Raw genomic sequence first — 27,011 nt, forward strand, 5'->3', positions numbered from 1 at the left:
CATCCCCTTAAAATTTTGTCTGTTAGGTCTAACTCTCAACAAGGCATGTTGACTTCTGGATTTTCAAGCTGTTGCTCCCCTGGCTTACCAAACACAAACACAAACAGTTCTTGGGTTGTTTCAACCTTTTAGGTTGCATTCTTTACATTTTTAATTTCTGCGCACTTTTAAAAGCAATGATTTTGTGGAACAGGCTGACCTGGTCTGTAGTCCCTTTGAACACCCCCAGGAGCATCTGCCTGTTGCCAAGGGTCCGAAGAAGCCTGACTCACGCCTGCAGGCCAATATGTCCACAGGTCAAAGCACAGGTCTGGGAGGAGGCATCTACCCAGGCTTACCTCACCGCTGTGCCTCCCAGCCCCTGCTAATGCAGGGCTCTCTGCAGCAAGGAGCGAGCAAGGGCACAGCGAAAGAAGGTTAGTGAGAGGCGAGCAGAAGAGGAAAGGAATAGGAAAGGCCACAAGGCTCGGATACCAACCTGTGATTGTAGGTTGCTTAGTCCAGCAGGTTATGAGAAGACACTGCAGGACTGCTGCTGTACCTACAGCTGTGTCTTCTCCTCCTGGGAAAACAACTGAGTCCCTGAAGGCTGCTCTAAGCTACATTTCAGAGCCAGAGATGCCCAGCTGGGCATCCAGGGGCTGAGTCCATTGCTGCAAGTGGAAGAAAAACAAGCAAAGACTTTAGCAAAGGCTGGTCCTCAGCTGTGAACTGTACTTGCTCTTGGTGGTGATATGACTGGGCTGTTTATAAGAAGCATAAACTCGTTTACTGCATTATTAGATTGCTGGGAATGAAAACCAACCACCCAACTCATTGCAAAAGCCAGCACCTAAAAAATAACCAGACTCATATTTACAACCAACTGCACTCTAAGAATTATGCCATTTGAAGGAAATAACCCTTGTTGCTCGTTTTATTTAGAAACGATCCCAATGTACAAGATCATGCCTTACTGAGAGGTGTGTGGTTTGCAGTTGGTAGCGCTGGCTGCAAAACCTCATGACCCATGGGTGAGACTTCCTTAATTAGCTTCCTTTGCATTTTCTTAATCAGCTACTTCATAATTCACCCAGTTAGAACAACTCCTAAGCTAAGCCGATGGGTATTTAAGAGCATCAGCACAGGAGCCTACACCCATTGAGCTGCCGCGAACCCAATGCCAAAATAATTATGTCCAGAGAGAGAAATGCAGGCTAGTTTTCTCCCCGCAAAACAAGTGAGGACAACCCCACGACCTAGGTTTATCGAGAGGGAGAGAAATAGGTCAGGAGTAAGAACCAGGGTGTGCAGCATGCGATTTCCTGGTCAGCGGTTACTGTAAGAGGAGAGCTGGTATTACACAAGAGCGCGCAGAAGACGTCTCCGTGGGTTTGTGCTCCACCACATGAAGAGCTTGGTGGTCATAACGAAACAGCTGCTGCCACAAATGAGTACAAATGCTTGTAACCGAATGAGACGGTTTCCCCACATGGTTGCCCATGGCTTGTTGAACTGGTTCCCAGTGACCCATGGGGCAGGGAATACACCCAACTCGACAAACAAGCACCAAAGGAGTCATTTAGACCCAATGACCTACTCGGGGGAGGAAACCCAGAGTCTACCTGCACCAGGTGGATCTAATTTAAAGTGGCTTTTGTGCAGCCAAAATGAAATACAAGAATGCTTGCACGCAGGTTTAAATGCAGGTGAACAAGGACATACAGGCTTAAAACCTCCACCAGCAGAAAGCAAAGTCAGAGGTCCAAGAATCTGGCTCAGCCCTCGATGAAAGATGAGTAGTGTCAAAAAAAAGCAACACTGCAGCAATCTGATAAAATAATAAATAAGTCTTGCTAGGCTGTGCTCCTTGTGTAACTAAGGGAGAGAAAGGGCAGTTCCTCCTTTCCTAAGCTAGGACACCTCAGCTCAACAGACAGCTCTGCCCTGGAGGTATTTATTCCTTGTTCCCTCGACATGGAGGGATCCTCATCCAGCACTTCAAGCCCAGCACCTAATATTTGGCTGGCTATAGAATGGTGAGATGAAGTCATCTTTGCCCATTTCCCTGCATTCCTGCTCAGCCAACCATCCAGCTGGTGGAGGAGAAGGTTGTTTATAAGGATGACATGTCTGGAAGAGGATAGGACAGGCCTTTCCCAGCTCGCGTCAACCGGGTCAGACCCCCATCCCAAATCTCGGCTGCAGCCCTGCAATGCGATGTCTCCCACCTCTTTTCCCACCATCCCAACAGACCAACCCCAAGGTCTGGAGAACCTGGCTCCATTGCCAACTCCCCCAGCTCCCCCAGCGCTGCCTGTATAACCTCACTTCACTATTATCAGACCTTTTTTGCATCTTTTCATCTACTTAGGCTGCAAGTTATCTCACGCTCCCTCTTACTCATATCACGGCACCGGAAAAAGCCTGATCTTTGCTGAAATCTCTCTGTGCTACTGCAGCACAAACCCATTCCCTGCGTCTGCTTTCATTTTGAGCTACCATAAAACAACATTCTTTCAAATAAAATACAATTTTTATTCAGAAGATGTTATGGAATAAATACAGAGAAACATTTACCATGTTTTTGATACTCTGAGCACACACAAAGCCATAAATATAGTCATAAATAGAAGATATAAATAGAAATATAAATACTCATCAGTTCTTTAACACTCAATGCAAGTGGACTAATTGTCTCCCAAAATGCTCTGAAATGTCAGCCGCTGCTCCCCACAGAGCAGCAGCGACACAAACCCAGAGTGCAATGAGAATCAGCCTTAGTGGCACTTCTGTCAGATTTACACTAGTAATACCCTAGAGAGCAGGGATGGCCAGAGAAGGAGAAGGGGCTAGGGGATGAGGAAGGGAAGGAGAATTTTTTGTGCAGGAGGGAAAAAAAACAAACCCACACTGCTTTAGCCCCTCCCTGATTGGAGTCAGAAACAAAACTTTTCCTCCATCCCCCTCTCTCCCCTCCATCACCAGCTACCAGTGACTTCCATTCAGAAATGAACAACTGCAAGAATCAGTACTTTCAGGAGACAATTTGCTCAGATTTGCAAGGGAAATGGCATGTTGAATTCCTGGGATGCATGGTGGGCATCTCCCCTAAGAGACGTTCATAGGAGACATTTCTTCTTCCCGATGTCGCCTCTCTTACTAATCCCTCCTAGGACTGGTGGTAGATGACTGGAACGGCACACGTGCAGCCCACAGTGATGACTTTCTTCTCCAGGCGGTAGGTGGGCAGGCAGCCCCCCTGCTCCCTCCGGAGGACCAGGATCTCCTGTTGGATGGGGACGGAGTTGAGGCTGTGGTCCAGCTGCCCCAGTGCGTTCACGCAGCCGGAGAGGCGACACTTGGCGTCAGCGATCACTTGGGGGAAGCGGTTGGGGTCCTCGTCGAGCCTGGGGATAGGGACACAAAAGGGGTTTATGCACTTGCACAAGACAGTTTGACAGGATCTTCTCGTTTAGGTCCATGAAAGCACCATACTATTTACCTGTGTCTCCTCACTCTGAGACATGGCCAAAGAATTTCCCTATCCTCAACATTTTTAGAATGATTTCCTAGAAATGGAATCAATCTGGGGAGGGTAATACTGCCATATCATTCTTTAGGAGTTGATGTACGGAGTGGAGCCAGGTGAAATGCAGAACTAATCTCAAGTGGACAGATTATTTTTGATTGGTTTTGCTTTTATTTTGGCATTCAAAAATTTCTTTCAGCTATAAAAGTGTAAAATTACAATGTACTGACATTTTTCTTTTCCTAGAGTAACAGTTCTTTGACAAACATTGATAAGATGATTAGAAATCATGCCAGTGATGTCCCCTTGCACCACAAGCAGTTTCTCTTGGAGAAATGTCACCCAACATCAAAAGGCAAGTGTGTGTCAAGAAGCATTTGTAATATTCACAGGACTCCAGGCATACCCTGAGAACCAGCCATCATTCACCACAAAAAAAAAAAATCTATGTAGCACAGCCACTGCAATATAGATAACAACTAAGCCGTTACCTGTAATCCCAAGGAGCAAGAGACCTGTTCCTGACATCATGGACCATCCGAAAGGCATGATCTGAATTGCTGATACGAATGTCAACTTTCACCGTTGTAGGTAATTTGAGACCCTTTTGGCTCAGGCAATCTTCACTATGCCTCACAGACCCACCGTCCTTGCTGGATCGAGGATGAACTACCCTCCCATGGGGTGAGCTCCTCACGGCGAGTGCTAGAACCAGCACCAAGAGCAGTGATCTGAACTGGGAGAGAGAAAGGTATCATTAGCTCCTTTCAGTCAAGAAAGAGAGAGCACGAAGAGCCAGGTCTTGACTAGACTGGACCATCAATGGACCATCTTCATACTTATATTTGGGTGAGACAGGCCAGCACGAGCAAATAGCACAATGATGCTAATAATACTCATCACAAAGGATTCTAAACTCTGATTCAAATTCTGATTCATAGTTGGTTCTGCAGCAAGAAGAGCATCTCTGCAATAAGCTATGACAGGTCCTTCTCCATAGTCAAACAGCAATGTCTTATGATCTACAAGGTGGGGTAAGGACTCGGTTGACCCCATGCCTAAGCTTAGAAACCTAGTAGCCACATGCTTTCTCAGGACAGGAAAGGTTGGCCACCTAGCAGCCATCTGCTGGAAATAACCCTTTTCTCAAAGAAATCTGAGATTCTAGGGCCTTTTCCAGGAGGTAGGGTTTTAGGAAAAGAAGGCAGATAAATGCAAAGCTTTTAAGAAAATCACAGGTGTTGGCAGTGCTGCACATACTACCCAGGTTGAAATTTAAATGCACAGACATTCTCTTCACAGTGAAATTTCAGCAATTTTGATAGCATGTTGTCTAAGAAAAGGACCGTCTCTCCCAAGCCCACATCAGCAGTGCTGCCCTTGCAGATAAATAGTGGAAAGTCCATTGCCTCCTTGTCTCTCAAGCACCAACCCTGCTTGCAAAAGCTCAGAACAGAAAGCTGTATCAGACAGACTTAGCATCCCGTTCAGCTCCCACTAAGTTACCAAAAGGGTTGCTTGTAGGTAACAGCATTGTGGGATCCGCAGTCTGCTTTTTCTCTTGCAGCAAACCTATCTTAACACTTACACCAAATATAAGGACTTACCACTGCAGTGTAGCTGGCAAAAACCATGGCAACCTCTCTGCTGCTTCAGGCGGATGCACACAGTGACAGAGCACAAGACGTCTCCTTCTCTGAGACCTCTTCCAGTCTGCGCATCTCTCAAAGCCAGTTACGGTCTCCTTTTTATAGTGAAGTTCAACCACTACCATCCTTTCCATTGCAGCATATAGTTGGCTTACCTGACCCGAGGTTAGGAGCTGATATTTCATTTTCTAGCCCACTTCCTTCCGTCTACCTACAGAAAGGGGAGGGCAGATACTATGTCATGAGAATCCCAAATCAGCCAATACACTTTATTCAGGCAGATAAAGAGATAAGGGAAGAAAAGTAAAAAAAAAAATGTTCAGGCAGCTTTTTTTTTTTTCCCCTTCCCACCCCCTCTTTCTAATATTAATGTTCTCTCACCATGAACACACTTGTGGATGCACTTCCACGCTGCCTCACACAAACCGAACGGCAGAGATCAGCAAGCTGCAAAGTCAGGCACCCAACAAGGGTTTCAAAATGAGGCCAGGACATGGAACTTCAGGGTTTAACCTCCCTTTGCTTCAATATCACAATCCGCCCCCAACCTCATCTCGGGGATCTCTGTGTCCTGCGGCGAGCGGGCAGGGGAAAAGTAGATGCCCAGGAGAAGTCCTCCTGGAGACCTTAGGGCACCAGGAGCTGGGATGCCTTCCCCACTCATTGCTGAGATCCTGTGTTGACATGTTCTGGAGAGCTCTTTGAAAAACTCATGCATGCCCTGTAAGGGCCCTGAGGGCACTAATTGGCCTTACTGGCCTTGACCAGCATCACCATGGGTTTCCCTCCACAGCCCATCACCAGGAACACCATTTCAGTTCAGCTTTGGGCCCCCGTCCCTGCCTGAGCTCTGCTGTAGAAGTGCTGGGATTTTCTTCCCCTTCTCTGGCCGTGTCTACTGGATGGACCTTGGAGTAGCTTTTCTCCTGGATGCACTCCTTGGACATATCTTGTAGATCATCTCCACGGCCATATGTCGTAGACCATCTCCATGGCCATACTGTACTGCATTTTGCCTAGGTCTCCTTTGAGTGCCAGGGGGCTGAAGAAAATATAAAGTTTTTTTAAACAATTTTCTTCTCATTTTAAAGTGCCTGAAAGGGCTGCATCACCACCACCAGCGCAGTGTCTGTAGATGGTGATGGCACAGCAAGGTGTTATGATGTGGGGTGAGGTGTGAGCCAACTCACATGGAGTTAGTATCCTGGCAAGCAACTGGGGGTGTCTTTTGATGATCCTGTGAAAATCCCACCAAACTTGATGAAATCACAAATGTTTATAAAGCTTCAGCATGCACAATGTAAGGGCTTGGCAAAATTTAGCAGCCAAAGTCTAGGTGGGATTAATTGCTCCTTAGGATTTTCCCAATGTGTTATTTCCTTTGCTGTGTCAGTGTATCATCACACCCGTTCAGTAAAATATACACTTAAGCCCTTAGAGCGATGAGAAGGTAATGATGTCCTTGTCCAGAGCTGCCAAATCCAGTAGCCCCAAATTCAAGCCCAGTAGAGGAGGGGCTGCTACAGCCCTATGCCCCCATGTCCCTCCGGTAGTGAGGCTGAGCACAGATTCCCAATAGGCACATACACACACATATGCCACACGTGTATAACATATACACATATGCAGATATCCAGCCACATGGATCAAGACAGGCAAAAAGCATCACTCAGGCAAACAAAACAGCACCAATGGCTTCATCTTGTTCCCCTCTCTGGCTGATCACGATGAAAGCCTTTAGTGAAAAATAGGTACAGACATATATGTATACACATACAAAATGGATCTCTCCAGTTATTGGCCTTAGACCATCTCTCCAGTAGCTGCCCCTGGATCCCCCAGTCTCCCCATTGCTTTGTGCACAGACACAAAAACCAGTGGGTCTCCCTGGCAGCTGCTCCAGACTTACGACCTTACCAGTAGCCAACCCCCAGATCCCACAATCTCTCCAGTAGCTGGTCTAGACCTCCCAGTATCCCCAGCAGCCAATTTGCAGACCCTCTGGTCTCTCCAGAGTCCTGCCCAGACTTACGGCTGCTCCAACACCTGCAGCTAGTCCAGCTCAATGTCTTTAACATTTCCACACTGACATACGTACTCACACAATATACACGCACACCAGACCCTCAGTTTCTGGCCCGTAGATCTCGCAGCACTTGCATGTAGAAAAAAGCTAAGAAAAGGATTTAATAAGAAGACAGGGCACACTGGGGTGATCAGGCACAGAACTCAGCCAGACAAGCATACTGACCACCATCCCACTTACGTGTGATCAGCCCCTGTCATCCCTCCTCTCATCATTTTCCATTTGTTCCTCACTGATCCACCTTGATCCTTTCCTTTCCCCAACTTTGCCCCTCCCCCAATCCCATAATAAGTCTTGCACAATCCCAAAATGCTCTTCCCAGTGCACCATAATGAGTCCCACATCCCTGTAGCCAGCAAAGTGTTGTGGGGAAAGTCTTCCCCATTGACTTGTCTGGTGGGTCTCGCATACGGATTTTGGTTGACCAACCTCTTTGGATTGACCATCCTCCTTGAACAGCTCTGAAGGAGCTGGGTCAGGGGCTCTGTTGGCACTATGTTTATTTGGGTTCCTCCACCTGGTAATGCTCCTCTGCTACTTTGTGTTCATGGAAAATAATGGCTTTTAATCACACAAGCTAACAATCCCCATTTTATAATTAGAGGACAGAGGCATGAAAATAAAAGGGGAAGCAGGAGCAAGGATCCAGGAAGGATCAGCCACAAACTGGAGGAGAAAGATCAGTGCATGTACTCTTTCCCCAGAAGCACCTTTTACTTTGGGACTAAAAGCTATTTTTATTGCAGAAAAAGACCGTGTAACCAGTTTGATCAGCTCCTCTGTGGAGAAAATCCCCAAGAGAAGCCTCTCTCGAAGCCATATAGCCAAGCTGGAAGAGGAGGACTGAAGCGCAGGACTCTTCACACAAATTTATCTCAGTCCTCCAGAAAAAACCAACAGATTCATGGCATTTTCAGTCCTCCAGAAAATCAGCAGCCTCTTACAGATTCATGGCATTTTCAAACAAGGGACTAATCCGGTCCCTGCTCTATCACCTCTCTTGAATAATGAGGTAATATCAATTTTCTCACCCAGTGTCCTGGTTTCAGCTGGGATAGAGTTAATTGTCTTCCTAGTAGCTGGTAAGTGCTGTGGTTTTGAGTTCAGTATGAGAAGAATGTTGATAACACACTGATGTTTTCAGTTGTTGTTCAGTCATGTTTAGTCTAAAGTCAAGGATTTTTCAGCTTCTCCTGCCCAGCCAGCGAGAAGGCTGGAGGGGCACAAGATGTTGGGAGGGGACACAGCCAGGACAGCTGACCCAAACTGGCCAAAGGGGGATTCCAGACCATGTGACATCACATCTAGTATAAAAATTGCAGGGATTTGGAGTGGGGGGGTCACTGCTCAGGAACTAACTAGACGTCAATCAGCAGGTGGTGAGCAATTGCATTGTGCATAATTTGTGTATTCCAATCCTTTCATTATTACTATTGTCATTTTATTAGTGTTATCATTACCATTATTAGTTTCTTCTTTTCTGTTCTATTCAACTGCTCTTATCTCAACCCATGAGGTTGGGGGTTTTTTTCCCCAATTCTCTCCCCTATCCCACTGGGTGGGGGGGAAGTGAGTGAGCGGCTGCGCGGTGCTGAGTTGCTGGTTGGGGTTAACCACGACACACATGTTCCTATTCTGACTGTTCACATCTATACATTCACAAATGCATCTACGGAGACATGGAGTGTGGAAGACCAAGAGAGGGTAGAATTACCAGAAATCTACTTTTATAGCCCCAAAACTGACCTCCTGTTTTTTCCCCTGAGTACTCGTAGTGAAAGGAAAAGGGCATTGCCATGAAAATGGGTTGGATTTTGAAGGTACAGGGTTAAGCGGAAATTGTTACAGGCGATGAGGCAATGATGTCATCATGAAAAATACTGGGTTATTAGCCCTGACCACCACTTTCCACTCACATCTGCTGTCTTCAGCAGCTTATAACTTCAGCAAGGATTCCCTCTTTGACCTGAAATTTCCTACAACTGAACTTGTCCCGAGCTGAAGTTCTCTGAAAATTTGATCTAAAAGAGGTCACCTAATATGAATCATTATAAGGGAGGAAAAAAATACTCATTATCTCAAAAAGCTTTCATTCCCATGTTGCAAGGGCTTGGAGCAGGGATGGGGACTTGGAAATCAAAGAGAAGTTTTAATTCCACCAGGAACTCTTCTACACCTGAGTTACTCTAAAGAGAACCACTGTTTGCACTGCAGGATTCATTACACGCTTAGGTTAAGGTTTTCATAACACTGCAGGGGCTTCAGGCATAAGACGTGCCTGATTTCAGGTTGGGCTCGGATGCCACGTTCTTCTAAGCTCCTCTGAACTTTTCAGCTTTCACACCTCACAGGAGGCACCTGTACCACCTCCAAGGAAACATGGAATTAAAACTGCAGAGCAGACAGAAACCAAAACTACTCAAATGCCTTTGAACCTAGAGGAACAAACACCAGACGCTGAACCATGACCTGCATTTCACTGACTTCGCTACTGGGCAAAGCAAGCGCTGTTTCTCACGTGCATCTCTGCAAATATTCATAGCTGGGAGTCACGTTTCGATGACACGATAATTTTCTGGTCTAGAAGCAGATACCGTGCCATGAGGGAGGGACTAGAGATGGCTGGAATCCTAATAAATTAACACGACTTTTCTGGAAGTAAAGTTTCTTCAGCATCCTCTGCCCCATGGATGGGGTCCACTGGACCCAGTGTTGGTGTCTGCATCCCAGCAAACCACCACGATTTCTGCTATGAGAATAGGCTCTATTTTGGGGGCAGGTGTCCCAGCCAGCTCAGCTGAAGCACATCAGAGGACCGTCCATAGCCTGCAGCAGAAAAGGAGATAACGGGGCTGAAATCGCAACCCCAGATGCCAGGGGCAATTAAATATTTCAGAGCTGAGCTCGGCAGCTCAGCTGAAGCCCAGGGCAGGGCCCGTATCTCCAGCAGCTTATTCCTGCCTCGCTGGGCACCCCAGGTTTTTCCCTTCATGACGTGTGACACCATAAAATCACCTACCTTCCGATTTAAAGAGTTGACTGTACACACTCATGCTTACTCCCGGCGGGGTTTGCTGACAGCACGTTATCGCGCCGGCAAGACTCATGACCCATTTGCAGACCACAGCCGAGAGACATGAACTGGAAAGACCGAACTTTGAGGGGAAACGTGGCTGGCCAAGCACACCACAGATACCAGCAGCAGAAACCTCACCACTGGTGGCCCTCGGAGAAAACCGGCAACACCTCCAGGCTGTCTCCACGAGTCATGGGCAAACCTCATTTTTGGCTGCCACCCCTGGCTCGGCTTCACACTTTGGCCAGAGCTGCGGATTGAGTGGAAGGCAGGGATTAGTTGATGCTGATGGTGCTGGCATGGAGATTTCACCCCTAGTCCCACACCTTGGGTGCTCACCCATCCCACAGCAGGCAGATAAATAGGGCGTTTAATTTCTAGCATCAATAGCCCTGCCGAGAGTGGGGGGACTACGGGCTTAAATATAATACTAAGTTGCGGTGTGTTAAATAAGGCACCAGGGAAACGCCTGGGTGCATGACCTGATGCTGTGGTCACACGTCTGGTGCAGGATCCAGCCCCGGGGTTGGATGGGTGGACAGACTCTCTGAATTGGGTCATCCAACCCAAAGCAAGGGTCAGGGGCAGAACTGGGGCTCCTGTTCTCACTCCCATGCAGCAGGGATGAGACCAGGTAAATTATTAGGGACATAACTTGAGAGGCGGCAACAGGGAACGTATGAGACCAAACACTTTGGTTGCCCAAGTTGGGTTCCCTGAATCATCATTTTTATTACCTGCGATCCTTAATCTCAAAAAGAGCACGATGCCCCTCAAGAGAGGTTGCGCACTCCCCATTTCCCGGTGGGAGCTGAAGTTTACGCTCTCACCCGTTTTGCAGGATTCATCTAAAAAGTCAGATGCTGGTCTCGATCACGCTGACACGATCAACTTTGTTACCTGATTCTTTCCCACCGAGATAAGTTTTAGTCTGCACATTTTCAGGGCAATTCTGGGGAAAGCCCAGCTACCTCTCACTCACGTACAGGCTCTTCCTTAGACAACGTAGGTTGCGTTTGCATTCACACGCTGTGCGCTGCTGCCTGGTAGGTCTTCCATAGGTCAGGCCACAAAGACATGGAGGTAACTGGTCTCCTTTCCTTTCAGATCCTTTGGAGAGCCTGGGTCCAAGCCCTTCTTAGCTTATGGTGCCTTGGAATGGCATCACGTAGCCAAACCAAAGAGTTGCGGAAACATCACATACTTTTGTACCTTGTGCGCTATTTCCCCCGTGTATTATAGGAAATTGGGCTGGAGGGGATCTCGGAAAGGAGCTTAGTGCATCTGTGGCCTCTTGCTCAGCCCCAGTGGAGCAGCACCTCGACTTGAATCGTTCCCGACTGGCGATTGTCTAACCTATTCCTGAAGAGCTGCATGTTACAATTAAGCTCATTATTCTCTTCTGTGGCCAACAAAAAAAAAAGCTTATTTCTTTCTTCTTCGAAACTGCCATGTCTTTTAGATTCTATAACATTTTATACATCCCAACATATCAGGGCCTTGACACCAACATGGCACTTATTGGCTCGTGTTTCGCTTGTGATCCACTTGCCCAATGACAAGTCTCTTCCTAAAGGATATTCCCCCCCATCAGTCTCCAGTCTCTGACTAAGGAGGATGATATCTCCTACTTCAGTTCAAAGGTTTATATGCATCTTGATTGAACTGGACACTATATATTTCATATTATTTCCTCAGTTCTAACTTTGTTTTTTGAACATTCAAGGCCCTTCCCAACTGGCCATCACCTGCTGATATTAGCAGGAAGATATTCTGTTCCCTTACCCAGCCTGATAATCAAAGGGGTGACCAGTGCTGGACTGAGGACAAACCCCTGTGGGAATCCTACTCTGTTCATCCTCCCTGTATCACAACTACTCTCTAAGTAGGGTTTTTCCAAGCAAATATTCACCCACCACCTTATAATTTAATTTCCAGACCACTTTTTTAGCACGCTTATGAGAGAGTTATGTGCAACTGTATCAAAAGGCTTAATAACATCAAGATAAAACACACCTACAGTTCATCTCCTAGCCACAAATCCCATTACCTGTCAAAGAGCAGCATTAGTTTGGCTTGGCATGATTTGTCTTGTAGTCTTGCTATTGCTTTCTTGTGATACAACTTTTGCTTGATTATCTGTCCCTGCAGCTTTCTGGGAGCTATGGCTTTCCCTGGTTTCTCCTTTTCTTTCTCCCATTTTTTTTTTTTTCTCTTTCTAGTTTTCTTCACCCATTCTTCAAGATTTCCCAGAAGGAATCCAACATACTGGCTCAGTTCAACTGACCTCAGTTATCTAAAACCAAGACACCTGGAGCTGAGCTTGGCAATTTAGGCTTGCTTTAGGCTCAGCAGAGAGCAACAGGCACATTTAGACCACAGTTAATTGTTATTAATCTTAATCCCAATTAATCTTAACTGCTGCAGATGCTCAGACTTAGTCCCATCTATATTGGATGAATCATGACCTAAAGGAATCTATAATTTGTTTCATACAATTTGCATTTAAGATTATTTCTTCAAGATACAGAAATCCTTTTCCAAGCTGTCTTCCCCTGGGATCTTCCCTGTTGAGCCCCTAACATTACTCAAGCCAGGTTTCTTGAGAATTGCAATCTTTATTCTATGGTCTCCTTCCTTTTTTTTCTAAGTATCACAAACTCCATCATCATTTTCATCCACTCCAGAATTTTCAGTCAGTTCTTTTCCATCAGCAAGAACGAAGCCTGGAAATGAAATAGAATAGCAGATAATACTATATAAATATTAGCACATACTAGTAAATTAAACAGTGGCAGAGGCTGTTGTCTAGAACTAAAACCAATTGGCACAGTCTGGCCATGTTGCTAGTATTAAAAGCTCCCAGCCTCCAAAACAAGGTGGTTTTATCACAACTGCTTCTTGGCCCATGCACCCTCCTGAGTCATGGCCAAAATTCTGGGAGAGGGCTAGTTAAGCCCATCAAAACTGTGCCAAAGACCAATCCAATAATATAGCTAGCCGAGGTGCAGCGCCCTAGTTTGGGTCCTGTCGCTGTTTATTTTATTAGAGCAGATGATACAGCTTCAGCGTCCGCGTGGCTGAGCATCCAAGAACTGGGTGACATCTCTGGTAGCGTTGCAGATTCAGGCTGTGGGTCAGATTCAGCTGATCCCCCACAAACCTCTCTGCATTTGGGATTTGTAGGTCCAGATCTTTCATCCATAGGGTTAGTTGACCACTCATTGCCAAAACAATTCTCTGACTGTTGACAGCAAGCTGGTGTTGCTCCTTTGCGTCCCACTCCTTTCTACCTCTCTCCCACCAGCCCCACATGGCACCTCTTACCTGAATTCCTTTGGCAGGGATGAGGAAGCCACACTCTCATTTTTATTCAAAGCAGAGCACTATGGGGAGCATTCGGAATACATTTATTTGGTCTGGACACAGCCCATGTGGGCCAAAGAGCAGCTAAATGAAGAAGTTGCCTTCCTAGGCACTCCCAGCCTTTGTGGTGCTTCTGCCTATACGTCCTCACAAATATCCATCTGCTGCCTTTCGTTTCCTAAGCTGCGGAGTTATGAGCTCTTTTTTTGCAGAGACCTGTCCCCTCGTACAGCAGGGATTTGCATTTGCACCCCAGGAGCAGGGATGCTGGAGGACCTGGTGGCTGCCAGCCAGCTGCTCTGCTCACCACCCCCAGTTCCCATATCAACCATCCCAGAAGCTATGGACCATCCACTGACCCGCCAGCCAAATCAGCTACTTCTCCAAGGATCAGGGATTTGGTTTTCCCTTGTCAGCAAAGACCCTTCTCCCAAGGACCTGAGCAATTGCAAAGGATCTAGCGAGGTGGCCACCAACACACGGAGGTGGATAGCCACATCCTACCATCCTAGGATACTTCAGGACATGGTTTATAGTGGGCATGGTTGATGGTTAGACTCGATGATCTTGAAGGTCTTTTCCAACCTAAATGATTCTATTCTATAGGAAAATAAACCAGAGATTTACCTGCCCTGGAGCTCCTCCTGGTGTCTTGTCGTGGGAAATACAATATTAACAGTTCCCCAGCTGTAAGGACAGGGAAAACACAAAGACCTCAGCAGAAAAAGACTCCAAAGAGCCCTCACTGCTCCCTGCTGTGACCTGCCAAGAGGAACAGCCTCCAAAAGTCAGAGAGAAGTGAGGAGAGAGGAAGGAGATGACAGCCTCCCCACTCCTACAGCAAGGCAACGTCAGACCTGCAGAAATTAGCAAGGAACTATGTATAAGCACCCGGGCACCTTTCCAGAAGAAAAAGGTTGCTTCCTCGCCCACAAATGAGTTGGTAAGAAAAGGCTGCGTTTGGCCCATCGTTCGCAGGAGCGGAGCGCGCTGGCTCAGCTTTCCTCCCGCTCCCCCAAAGCTCAGGACCGGAGCTGCGTAATAAAACCACCGAGACGGAACATCTCTGACCGTCCGCGTGTTTAACTCACCCTCGCCGGACTTTGCAGTTTTACGAGCCAGGCGCTGGCCGTAGGGCTGCGGTCACTCCGCAGAAGCGCAATACATCCAACCGGAGACCTTTCAGACGTGCAAAATCCCCTCCAGATCCAAGTATCTGCTGTCACAGCTGTGTTGGATGAGGGGAGCTCAGAAATCAGGCTTTTTTAATTCAACAGGTCTGTCTGCAGAAGAAAAATGGGGGGTTTTCCCCCTTCCCTGTGCCACGAAATGCTACCAAGTCCTCTCAGCCACAGGTATGTGCAGCTCCAGGTGGGCAGAGGCCACGTATCTGCAATGAGAGGCAGGAGCTGCCCACATTTATCACCCACCCACCCCAAGGGCATTTCTGCAAGTGCCCGGTCCACCAAGGCGAAGGCAGCTGCCCGAAGGTTTTCCACCGCAGCACAGGTCCCCAGAAGACTGCAGGGTTGCATCCCCAGAAGTGGGAAGAGTTTAAACCCAAGTAAGCAGCAAGTCATGGGGAAAATGCTATTTTTATTATTCAAATCAGTATGTATGGCATCCAGAAACAAAGGCACATGAACTGTGCAGGTGCCCGGAGATGGGCAGGGACAACAGCAAACAGCCAGTGCTGCTCAGGGTCTTCTCCAAAGTTTAAACTCAAACTTCCCAAGACTGAAAATAAAAAAAAACAACTAAAAAAAAAAATCCCAAACCTTCAGCCGCCCTGGCATCACGAGCAGCCGAGCGTGGTCTGACTACACATTCAGGTTTTCTCAAAAACCATCGCAAACAGTGGGAGCTTGCTGGTTTCTAGGAACAGCCTTTCTCCAAGAAGTGGTCACCTATGTATTCCCAGAAAGCGAGATGGTTCAGCAAATCCCCCAAGGGCAAGGGAGGGCTTCTACAGTCTCAGTAGCTTGTGGTTACCTTCCCTAGGACGCAGGAAGATTTGCGGTGGCTCAGCTGGGAGGACGTAAAGGGGATGCAGGATCCCAGGTCCCCACAGCTTTGACCTTTCTTTGCTACGGAAGGTTTCCTCCCATTTGTGGTGGTCCCATTATATTCATACAAGCGCAGTCCCAGACTGAAAAAGGCAGGAGCAGCTGAAGACCAAACCCCCATGTGCCAGGGACATGTCCCCTGGGCAGCTCTGAGCATCCAAAATTCCCAGCAGGGCTTTGAAATATAGAAATCAAGCTGAGCCATTGGCGCTGGAGCAGGTCAGACTATACTTGCCCCTGCGTCACCAGAAATCCTCCTCCACAAGCTGGGTGGGAAATCAGTGGGGGAAGAGGCTGTTCACAGCCAACAGGACAGGCATTAGGCATCTTTACTTGTGAGACAAGCAGATCTAGGCTATGTAATTGGGGAAAAAGGGGAAAAATAAAAGCTTCACTACTAATAGCAGAGCTCTCATACTGCTTCTTACCACCACTGCTATTGAATGTTGGATTCCTAAATCCAGATTTTTTTATTCAAAGGCTGGAACTATTACTACCAAAGCTAAAAACAATACATTAAGAACACTGATAATTTGCACCAGTTTTTCCTTTTTGGCTCCTCGCAGACACAAATCTCTTCCCAAATACCCCAGTTTGAAGACAGTAAAAGTAAGAGAGCTTCCGGAGCTCACAGCTTGCTCCAGCAATGCACAGCAAGGAAGGACTGTAAAGTGCACAGACTTGAGCTCCCCAAAGTCCAGCTCAGCCAGGTGAAGTGTTCAGGAGAGAGCTGAAGGCAAACACAAAGAGTCTCCAGCCTGAGAGTCCATGAGAACTTGGACTCTTCCACCCAGAGGCTCAGATTAAGAAGATAATGTCATCGGACACCATGATCTGGTTGTCATCTTGCATGTGGGCCAGTGCCACCTTCACTTCAGCCAGCGAGAAGGGCTCAGGGTTGTCTCGGTTGATAGACTCCATCACGTTCTTCAGACCCACGGACTGGGCATGGGAAGTTTTGAAGACCTCCAGGAGGGCAGCCTTGAATGCTTTCAACCTGGTCAGGCAAGGCGAGAAGTAATCCCCCTCAGAGACCACATGCAAGTCCTTTGCCTTCCTTCCCAGCCCAGTATTCCCCAGCTCTTCCCTGTTCCAAAAATGGCATCCAGCAGGAAAGCCGAAACCGGAGCCGAGAGCACCCACCACAGATGCATCTCCAGCATCGGACAACAGCTTGGACCCACCAGGGTGGGCTGGGACATGCAGGGACAGACTCCTTCTCCAGCCCCCACTCACCTCGGCTCAGCCAACTCCGGCTTCTTCGCTTCGCCAGCGGCCGAGGCTTCGGGCGCCTTGGGAGTGTGTGCCTGGACTGGAGGAGAAAGAAGAGTTACCTTCAACCTGCCTGGTGTCCAAGCTCCCAGAGAGCAAAAGCGCTTGGCCTTAGGATGGGGTGGGCAATGCCAAACTCACTCCCTCCCAGTGTTGTTATTTCTGCAGCAGTTTGGAAGAAGACAGAAAAAAAAAAAAAAAAAAAAAAAAAATCACAGCCACAGAGGGTTTCCAAAAAAAATTCATCTTGATTTGTGGGGCTTGATGGTAGCACACCAGGGACCCCAAGTGACCCCAAGGCATCACAGCTCCCCAGGTGCACAGACCCACCAGGGCAGAAAGAGGAGTGTCACCCTCAGGAGCCGGCAAAACCCTGGAGACTCACCCTCCGGCATCTCCTCCTCGGCGTCACTGAAGTCGTACGGGTCGTAGGAATCCCCGTCACCTCCTGTGCGTGCCTTCTTTCTCCTGGATGGGGGGAAGAAGAGGTCACCCCTGCTCCAGCTGAACTGCAGATCTCAGGACCCCCCTGCCCTGAGCTCCTGGAGATGTCTGGCGAGGACCACACAGGATCCCTGCGGCTCACAGGTAAGACATCCTCTGGCCACAAAACCTTGCCCGTGGCACGGGACCCACGCTGGTACCAGCCCCGAGGGTTGTGGCTGTCATAGGATCACAGAAGGGTTTGGGTTGGAAGGGACCTTAAAGACCATTTCGTTCCAACCCCCTGCCCTGGGCAGGGACACCTTCCACTAGACCAGGTTGCTCCAAGCCCCATCCAACCTGGCCTTGGACACTTCCAGGGATGGGGCAGCCACAACTTCTCTGGGAAACCTGTTCCAGCGCCTCACCACCCTCATCATAAAATATTTTTTCCTTATGTCCAATCTAAATCTACCCTCCCGGTGGGGTCTCACCAGAGCGGAGTAGAGCGGGAGGGAATCCCCTCCCTCGACCTGCTGGTCATGCTTCTTTTGATGCAGCCCGGGATACAATTAGCTTTCTGGGCTGCAAGCACACATAGCCAGCTCACATCCAGTTTTTCATCCACCAGGACCCCCAAGCCCTTCTCCGCAGGGCTGCTCTCAATCCCTTCATCCCCCAGCATGTGTTGATAACGGGTTTTGCCCAAACCCAGGTGCAGGACCTTGCACTTGGCCTTGTTGAACTTCATGAGGTTTGCACAGGTATTAAATAGTATCGGTCCCAGCACAGACCCCTGAGGGACACCACTCGTTCCTGATCTCCATTTGGACATTGGGTCATTGACTGCAACTCTTTGGATGTGGCCATCCAGCCAGTTCCTTATCCATGAAATAACTATGTCCCTCTATTACAAATTGGGGGGGACACAATCCACTAGGTCGAGCAAAACGTGGAGGATCTCCCCAAGGCCAGCACTGCCTGCTGTGACCTCAGAAGAGGCTGGTGCCCCTTGCGTGACATCCCCCCCTCCCTTGCTCCGGCTCCTACCTCCTCGTCCTGCGCTCCTCCTTGGGCTGCGACTCCTCATCCTCCTCCTTCTCGGTCTCCGAGTCGTCCGCCTGCTTTCTGCGCTTCTTCTCCTTCTCCAGCACCTGTGTGGCAAAGACAGGATGGACTCGGCTCCCTTTTCCACTCAAGCTGCTTTTAGGGGACCATCCAAGATCCCACCACAGCGGCCTCATCCCACACTATCACCAGGAAAGGACCCACCAGAAGCCCAGGGTGCTCAGCCTGCACCAAACCCACCCTTTCTGCTGACAGCTTCAGGACCCCCCCCGAGCACCAAGGGACACCTTCCCCACCCACCTTTTTGAAGTAGGCGAACTGCACCAGCTCCAAAGCTGCCTCAGCATCCTGCAGATCGACGGTCTTGTTCATCCTGGCCTTGGCGTGGGCTGTGGAGAGGCGGATCAGGGTCTCCAGGGTACGGGCCGTGACAGGGGAGGTCTGGTGGGGAACAGAGAGGTGGTTCTGCAAAGCTGACTCCCACCGTGGCATCCCACCAAGGGTGGAAAACACCCGTAAGGGAAGAGGGGAGCCTGTGCCTCAGTTTCCCTCCTCCTGGCCTGAGAGGGAGCTGCTCCCGGGGCTCACCCTGGCAATGTCCGAGTTCATCTGGCTCTGGCTGCGCAGGCGGGAGTACTCCTCCGCTATGTAGCTCGCCGACTCCTGGGTCAAGACGGGCTTAATCATCTTTGCTACATGGATGTACTTCCTCATGAACTCCATGCTGACGATCTTCTCCCTGCAGGTAACGCATGCACACCCGTGTTCTCCAAGGCGGGGACGGGCAAAGAGTGTTTGCAGAAGTGGGCTTCCCCCTTTTTACCCTTTGTGGGCATCCAGGCACGTGGGGAATTCAGCTGCAGGAGATGTTCTCCACCTGCCCGGCTTCAGAGATCAAGCCCAGAGCAAGGGTCCCTCGGTATCCCGCCCACGTACCTCCCCGTGGACCATCTGGGGCGTCACTCACACCGGCAATCAGCCACCGCTTGGATACTCGAGCCAAACTCATCAACTCACAGTGCTGGAAACCCCCAGCAAGCTCCAGGGGACGTGGGATGAAGGACTCACTTGCGGCGGTTGGGCCCGTGCAGGAGGTCATCATGCTTCTCGTACACTTGGAGCTCCTGTTCCTCCTCCTGCACAAAGTCGGGGTCGTCCGTAGCCAGGATCTCCACGGCGCTGCCCAGGGGCATGGCTGGAGAGGGGAAGGTCACAGAAAACCGACTTTTAACCTCTGGAGCGACTTCCAAAAGCCACCACAAGCAGCCCTTCACAAGGCCAGGGATGCTGAAAGCAAAAACCTGCCACCCGCCAAGGAAGGACAGGACTGAGCAGCAAGGAGGTTGCAGCTACAAGCGACTCACCGTCCCCGTCCTGCTCGTTGGGGTTGCGGTAGCGGTGCATCCGCAGGACGTGGTCCGAGATCTCCCTGTCCTGCTCGGGGTCCATCTGGTCCAGCACAATGAAGAGCAGGTCGAAGCGGGAGAGCAGAGAGTCCTGCAGGCCGATGTTCTCCATGGGTGTCTTGTACTGGTCGTACTGCAAGAGGATGATAGAAGGGGTTACAGGAGACCCTCACGGGCCAGTTTTGGCTGCCAGGGAGGCTGGGAGGACCTCCTCAGGCCAGGCCTTAAAGGCTGGATGTCCAGGCAGCTGGACACCACACTAGACCCAGCCTGCTGCAGCAGTAAGGCCTCTATTCCCCATCCTGGAAGGTGGGTGTAGCTCTTGTTTGCAAGGAAAACATGTTTTTTGTGGTCCCAGATCAGACACCGAGACTGAGGCTCGTCACCAGGGTGAGGGTCCACTGGGTTGCCCCGAGACACCCAGGCAGAACCGAGCCGGGGTGAGAAAGAAACCCCGCGAGCCCCTCTCTCCTCCAGGATGGCCACGAGCAGCAAGAGACCAAACCAACCAAGTCTTCACCACCCCACGGATCCCAGTCCCAGCAAGAACCAAGTCACTGGTTTGGGAGGGTGGATCTTTTGGGTTTTACCAGCTGCCGCCTCCACCAAGACGGCTCCCAGCATCCTTCCCCACGGAGAGGACCAGCAGACACCAGCACTCACCCGGCCATAGACGGGGTTGGCCGCCGCCAGGACGCTGCAGCGGGAATTGAGGCGGGCATGGATGCCAGCCTTGGCGATGGTGACGCGGCCCTGCTCCATCACCTCGTGGATGGCCGTACGGTCGATGTCGGACATCTTGTCGAACTCGTCAATGCACACCACCCCCCGGTCAGCCAACACCATGGCCCCTGCTTCCAGGCGCCGTTCGCCTGGGGTGGAAGAAAAAGAGGGTCCATCACCGTTCGGCAGCCCCACGCATCTCCTGCCCTGCCGCCTCCCTCCACCATGGTACCACCGCTGTGGCTAGGAGAAGCCTCAAAGAGCAGCAGCATCCTCAGGGCTGCCCATCTCCTACCCAACTTGACAGCAGGAGGAGGACACTTAGGTTGAGGAGCAAGCCCATGAGGAAGACAACAAGATCCAGGCTGCTGCTAGCCCTCACGTAGGGTACACCAAGTAGAAGAGGAGTAGAGAAGACCACCACCTAACAGAGGTGGAGAAAATACCCCTGAACACCACTATCATTGCCACAAAGCTTCTGGATGGAGCAAGTCCCGCAAGCGTCACTGCAGAACAAACAGCAGCTCTGGATCTTGCAGAGTTCCTCCCAAGTATCCGTCTGAGAGCTCCCACTGGGAACCAGCCTGCTCCTCACCGGTTTCTTGGTCCGTGGTGACGGCGGCGGTCAGGCCGACGCCGGAGGAGCCTCTGCCGGTGGTGGGGATGGCGCGGGGCGCGGTGCAGAGCACGTACCGCAGGAGCTGAGACTTGGCAACGGAAGGGTCTCCTGAAATGGAGAAGGCTGCATTTCGTAATCACACATCACCTGGATAACGTGTCCAGTTTGGGGCTCCTCAGTGGGGAAAAAAGAAGGGGGCAGAGAAGTGGGTTTGTTCAGCCTTCGGAAAGGAAGGTGATCAGATGATCTCCTTGCCTTCCTTTAATGACCCAATGGGAAGAAGTGGAGAAGATGGAGTCAGAGTTTTGAGAGGCGCACAGTGACGGGACCAGTGGCAACGGGGACAACTTGGAACACAGGAAATCCCAATTGCACGGTGGAAGAAAAAGAAATCTTCTTGAGGGTGGTCAAACACTGGGACAGTGGCCCACAGACATCGTGGGATCCCATCCATGGAGATGTTCAAAACCAAGTGGACAAGTCCCAAAGCCACCTGATCTACCAGTGACACTAGCTCTGCCCTGCGCACACGCTTGGACCAGGGGCCTCCGGAGGTCCCGTCTAACCTCAGTTACTCCATGGAACTAAGTCCAGAAAAATGCTCTTTCATCTCACCCCCCAACAACACCAGCCGAGGGTGCCTCTGCCCAGCCTTTCCAGACCTATCAGCAAGATGTTGATGTCTCCTCGGATGCGGCTCCCGTTCTCCAGGACCTTCTCCACCCCTCCGAGCAGCATGCAGAGAATGGCCTTCTTGATGTACTCATGCCCATGAATGCTGGGAGCAAGGGATCTTGCCAACTGGTCAAAGATATCCTAAGACAGAAAAGGCAAAGCACAGCCCATCAGAGGGACTGTAGATAATAAGAACAAGATGCAATGCTCCACAAGTCCATTTCAGCACAGAAAAGGAGCTTATTCCTATCAGAACCACATGGATGAAAATTATTTAGAAAGGAGAAGACCATTTGCCAGAGTTTTCTTTCAATGGGGCTGTGAAGTTCTAGACCATCCTGACTGTCACGGTCACCCAAGCAAGCACTGGAAGCAGCAGCCCCTGTGAGAGCAAGGCTTTCTTCTCTCCACGCTATGAAGCAAAGGTCTGAGTATTAAGACCAGGCTGGGGCAGACCTCCATAACTCATGCTGGTTTGGGGTTTGAAGAGGAAAGAGGGAGACGTTTCTCCTGCAGAGGAAATTCTCTGGCAACAAGCTGGCAGCACACAGCACAGACAGATCAATGTCTCGACAGCTATGCACAGCAGAGCTGCCAGGAAGGATACTCTGCTAGCAGTACAGAAGCAGCAGCAAAAAAAAAAAACAGGACCTGATCAAAGCCTAAGCAGAAAATGCAAAGAAAGTGAGTGGAAAAATCCAGCAACGTTGCTAAGAGGGTTGAAGAGTAACTTGCAACCCAACAAGACACCTCCTTAGCTACACGCCAAGCCTTAAAGCAGCTCTAGCTGAAACCTCATGCTCTGATACAAGCCTGCCTTCTAGACGTAAGACTACAATACCTTGGAGCGACTCTTGCTGAATCTCTTGATCTTGGCCACATCGGCAGCAGAGTAGAGAGGCCGGACATCTTTGCTCATCTGCTTCACATGGCAGGCAATGAGGATAGTCCTGGAGAAGGGACACAGCCATGATCAGGTGTGCAAAGCCCACAGAGTCACAGCAACAACACAGCAGAAACCTCCACAGGGTCATCCTTTGCTCTGCGAAGCCCTGGAGGGGGCTGGAAAGCTCTGAGAGCTGTAGCCCCCTCTATCTGACTGCACTGGGCCATCAACGGAGCATCTTTAAGAGCATCCAACCCCCTCTGCGCACAGCTGAGGCCGACAGCTACACACTAATGCTAAGGACCAAGGTGCAAACCGCTTCCAACTGATTTAAGCCCATGTTTGACCCAGCTCTGTGATGGCCACCTGCCTGTCCTAGATCTCATCTTCCAGAGACGTGACGCGACTAAAAAGGGTGGGAGGACTGAAGTCAAGACAAAAGAAGGCTCACCTGAAAGTCCCTGAAGTGTAACCCCCTTTCTTTCCCGGCAGGCAGCGGTACGTCCCCACCACCTGGATGCGGTCCCCAGGCTTCACCTTGTCCACCAGGTCATCATCCAGAATGACATCCACTGAGCGTGGCAGCTGCCCTGCTGGTGCCTTCTCCGGCATCTCCTGGATGGTGATGGTCTGATGGTCCTTGTAGACCGAGAGGCCAAACTCTGTCTCCAGGGGGTTATTCTCTTCGTCCTAGAGGAAGAACCCCAATAAAAAGACTAGAACCGTTTTTCAGGCGCACAGGGAGAAGTGGTGGGTCAGCTGAGCAGTGGGAAGACAGGCTGCATCACCCAACATGCACAAGACTGCTGGAAAGGCTTGCTTTATCAGGACTGCCAGAGGCTGGGGTTCACCAGCTCGACAGCCCTCCCCATTCTAAAGCTGCCAACACCATCACTGCTGGTACATTAGGTCTCTCCAAGCCCTGTCCCTTCTGCAGGCAGTGGTGACACACCACCAAGCTGCATGCAGTGGGGACAAAGCTCAGGTCAACCTTCCCAAATACAGGGCTAACCCTCTACCCAAGGGTGCATACACCCTCCAGGACAGCACAGGCATGCCCACATTGACCTGGGTCCCAGAAACAACAAGACTGGCTGACAACCCCCGCAAGAAACCATGCTGCAGCAGAACCAAGATCATAACTAACATCTGAACTAGCGGGTCTGGTGGCCTTGTGTCCAACAGAGAATTTCTTCACGTGTTCCTAGTAGCTCTCTGGGACTTTCACACACGTGATGTGTCTTCTAACTACTCCATGGGCTATGCTGGCAGAGGGAGAAGGGATGCGCAGGGATTTGAGCCCTGGGCTCAGAGCTGGCACGTTCTCCCCAGAGGAACCTGCTGATGCTTTCCTCAAGGCTACTTCACCTCACCTTCGTAGGGTAGACGGAGCTGGATGGGAAAGCGTCCAGGGAGGTCAGGTCTGTGTATCGGCGCTCAATAGTCTTCTTGGTAGCTGGGCAATAATGGACACTCCGGACAATCTTTGGACGAACCAGAGAGCCTGAGGTTGGAAGAAAGAGGAGTTAGGGGCAGGGATGTCCCACTCCTCTGTCAGCAGACAGTCCCCAACAGGGTCGCCACTGCTAAACTGCACTTGGGACACAACCCACTGTCAACCACGGCCAGGATTTGCTGAGCTCAAAGCCCATCCCAACACTCAAGACCTTCTGCTAAGCCCCCCGTTCCCTTTGCCCAGGTTGCCAGGACGTACCATGGCTCCCGGTGGACTCCAGCCCCTCCGCAGCAAACACATGGGCCCACCACTCCCAAAGCCCCTGGGTTTTTCCCCAGTCTCACATTTTGTCACGATGCCCTCCACGCAGACAATGCAGCTGAGGAAACAGGCCGTCAGCGTCCGCGGTGACACGTGCTTGGAGCCGAAGCTGCCCTCCAGCCCGATGTAGAAGTCCTCGTACTGCTTGGCATAGGTGGCATCGACGGAGGCGACGAAATCCTTCAGGGCGCGCTGGAAGGCGATCAGCTCCTCAAAGGCGTTGCTCAAGAGCCTGCAACAGCGGGAGGTAACGATGCAGACCCACCAGCCCCTTCTGCTTTCCTCCTCAACACTTCTCCCATGCCACCATGCGCTCCATGAGGTTACTAGGAGCAAGAGGTGAAAAAACCCAAAGCCCACCATAGGTCTGTGTCAGGTCCACTGCCACCAACAGCCAAGAGCTGAACAAACCGAACGACATCTCAAAAACCTCACATGTCCCCGAGCAGATTGGCAAGCCTGGTCCAAAACATCCCCGAGCACCCTAAAAAAAGGGGATGATTTCCATCGTGCAATTAAGCCCAGCTTGCTGCAAAAGGTTTTTTGCCTAATCATGGGCAAGCTTGGAAGGGATGGGTGTCGTGGGGGGGAGAGAGCAGGTCCACCTGCTGCACAGGACAAAGTCTGGCCCATCCTTGTCCCAAAGGACCTGCCAGACCAGGGCTGGAACTCTGAAATCCCACCAAGGGCGCAGTGCCAAAGGCGAACCCCGGTGCCCCACACCAACCGGTTGGCTCTCTTCTCGTTCTTCCGCCGCAGGTCGTTGATGCTGACGAGGAGGCGATACTGGTTGTCGCTGATCATGTCCCGGACTTTACTGTGGTAAATCCCCTGATCTTCCTGCAAAAAAGGGTGGGGGGGAAACACCCCAAAAAACCAACTCACTTTGCATGACCGCTTGTCTGAGACATTCCCCCACCCCAGGAGCTGATTCCTGCAGAGCTCGACTCCCTTTAGCCCCACGGACCGAGCGGGAAGGGGCGAGGGGGGGAGCAGGGACCGGGTGCTCCCCAACCCTCCGGGTGCATGGATGGGGGGGAGGAGAGGATTTAGCACCCACATCTCCCAGCGCAGCCCCGCTCCCGGCCTCACCTCATCGTCCAGAAAATCGAGATAGTCGCGCTGGGCCTCCCGCAGCTCCGCGTCCTCCAGCCCGCCCGCCGGCGCCGCCATACTGCCGGCCGCTCGGGGAGACCGGGCCGGGGGGACCCGAGGAGATCCCGCCGCTGCAAGGGGGAAGGCGGTAAGAGCCGAGGGGAACCGACCCGGCCCTGGCAGCGCCCGCGATCCGACCCGATCCGATCGGACCCGACCCCCGCCGCCGCCGGGAACCGCCGCGCTGCCGCTTGGCGCCAAAACCGGGCGCCTTTCCCGCCAGCCAGCGAGAGTTCCTCCTCCCTCCCCGCCCCGCGGCACACCTCATTGGTCAGCACCGCCCCGCGCCAGCCAATGGGACAGCGATAGAGTTGGCGAGCGAGACGCGCGCCAGCGCCAGCCAATTAGAAGCGCGGAGGGGCGGGGCGTAAGCGGGGGTGGGGCGGGAACGCGCGCTCGCCTGAGCCCGGCGTGGGCTGCGGTGAACCGGGCCGGGGGTCCCGGGGGATCAGTCCCGGGGGATCAGCCCCGGGATCCCGGCCCGGCTCCCAGCCCCGGCGCTTGGAAGTCACGAACCGGCCGAAAATACCATTTTATTTAAAAACAAAAACAAAAACAAAAAAACCCAAAAAACTTCATTTTTCCACTGCATTTTGGGGAGTCCCGTTTCCGGGTGGTTTTGCCCCAAAGCATAGAGGTTGGGCCTCGCTTTTGTTTTTTACGTGGCCCAGCGCGAGTGCAGGAGTTGGGGGGCTGAAGACGTGAAAGCAAGAGGTCCCGTGGCGTTCGCCACGAAAAGGATGATTTTTGGGTGGGTCTTCCCAGATGTGCTGCAGGCAGAAATCCGTCACGGGAAAGCGGAGACAGCGGTGCCGCTCCATACAGGGAAACTGGCTGCTCCCCCTTAAAAAATATTTTCAGTATGCCCTTAAAAATCTTTATTTAAACTCTGTTTAAAAATAGAAAAAGACTAAAAAGCTAGACAAAACTATTTTGATCGGCAAGGCACAGTGGACATCCAAACTTGGCTGTGTCCCCTGGATGATATTATAGCTAAAGCAGTTTTTCCAGGGTTAGTAGTAAATATTCACCCGTTTGGCTGTGCAAAGCAAGCGGTCACGCTGCCCGATCTCACCAGAGGGAGCAGCTTCCATTCGTGTTTCAGAAGAGGAGCAGGAAACGGCCCCTGCCCCGTTTCCCATTTTCTGGTTGGGTGCCTGCACCAGATCCCTCGAAAATCATTGGAAATGTTGCTGGTAACCACTGTGGCCAGTTTAGGATGTATGTAGCCCAAGTCCTGGGTATTTGTCCTG

General features: G+C 50.8%; 2 protein-coding genes across 2 annotated transcripts; both read right to left on the bottom strand.

Annotated features, from left to right (window-relative positions):
* Positions 1-3,151: 3,151 nt before the first annotated feature.
* Positions 3,152-5,145, bottom strand: LOC104841440 (interleukin-17F-like). The gene is made up of 3 exons (XM_010583115.1): positions 5,119-5,145; positions 4,003-4,247; positions 3,152-3,389 (listed from the first exon to the last, which is right to left on the bottom strand). The coding sequence occupies exons 1-3, from the start codon at positions 5,143-5,145 to the stop codon at positions 3,152-3,154; spliced, it is 510 nt and encodes a 169-aa protein (XP_010581417.1).
* An 11,105-nt stretch (positions 5,146-16,250) lies between these two features.
* Positions 16,251-25,778, bottom strand: MCM3 (minichromosome maintenance complex component 3). Its single transcript, XM_010583116.1, has 17 exons — positions 25,696-25,778; positions 25,331-25,443; positions 24,627-24,835; positions 24,200-24,330; positions 23,278-23,516; positions 22,782-22,890; positions 21,928-22,081; positions 21,242-21,373; positions 20,587-20,795; positions 19,882-20,056; positions 19,586-19,712; positions 19,106-19,256; positions 18,818-18,958; positions 18,500-18,603; positions 17,412-17,494; positions 16,991-17,066; positions 16,251-16,751 (listed from the first exon to the last, which is right to left on the bottom strand). Exons 1-17 carry the CDS (start codon positions 25,774-25,776, stop codon positions 16,553-16,555), a joined length of 2,433 nt encoding a protein of 810 aa, XP_010581418.1. The 5' UTR covers positions 25,777-25,778; the 3' UTR covers positions 16,251-16,552.
* Positions 25,779-27,011: the final 1,233 nt, after the last annotated feature.

This window comes from Haliaeetus leucocephalus, unplaced genomic scaffold (assembly GCF_000737465.1).
Source record: "Haliaeetus leucocephalus isolate CR32 unplaced genomic scaffold, Haliaeetus_leucocephalus-4.0 Scaffold871, whole genome shotgun sequence".
Lineage (NCBI taxonomy): Eukaryota > Metazoa > Chordata > Aves > Accipitriformes > Accipitridae > Haliaeetus > Haliaeetus leucocephalus.

Coding starts and splice junctions, on each gene's coding strand:
- LOC104841440 (XM_010583115.1), bottom strand. CDS start 5,145: ATGGTTTTTGCCAGCTACACTGCAGTG. Junction 4,248..5,118: donor TTGCCAGCTACACTGCAGTG/GTAAGTCCTTAT, acceptor TCTCTCTCCCAG/TTCAGATCACTGCTCTTGGT. Junction 3,390..4,002: donor CTTGCTCCTTGGGATTACAG/GTAACGGCTTAG, acceptor CCCTATCCCCAG/GCTCGACGAGGACCCCAACC.
- MCM3 (XM_010583116.1), bottom strand. CDS start 25,776: ATGGCGGCGCCGGCGGGCGGGCTGGAGGACGCGGAGCTGCGGGAGGCC. Junction 24,836..25,330: donor AACGAGAAGAGAGCCAACCG/GTTGGTGTGGGG, acceptor CCGCTGTTGCAG/GCTCTTGAGCAACGCCTTTG. Junction 19,257..19,585: donor CACGGGCCCAACCGCCGCAA/GTGAGTCCTTCA, acceptor CGTTACCTGCAG/GGAGAAGATCGTCAGCATGG.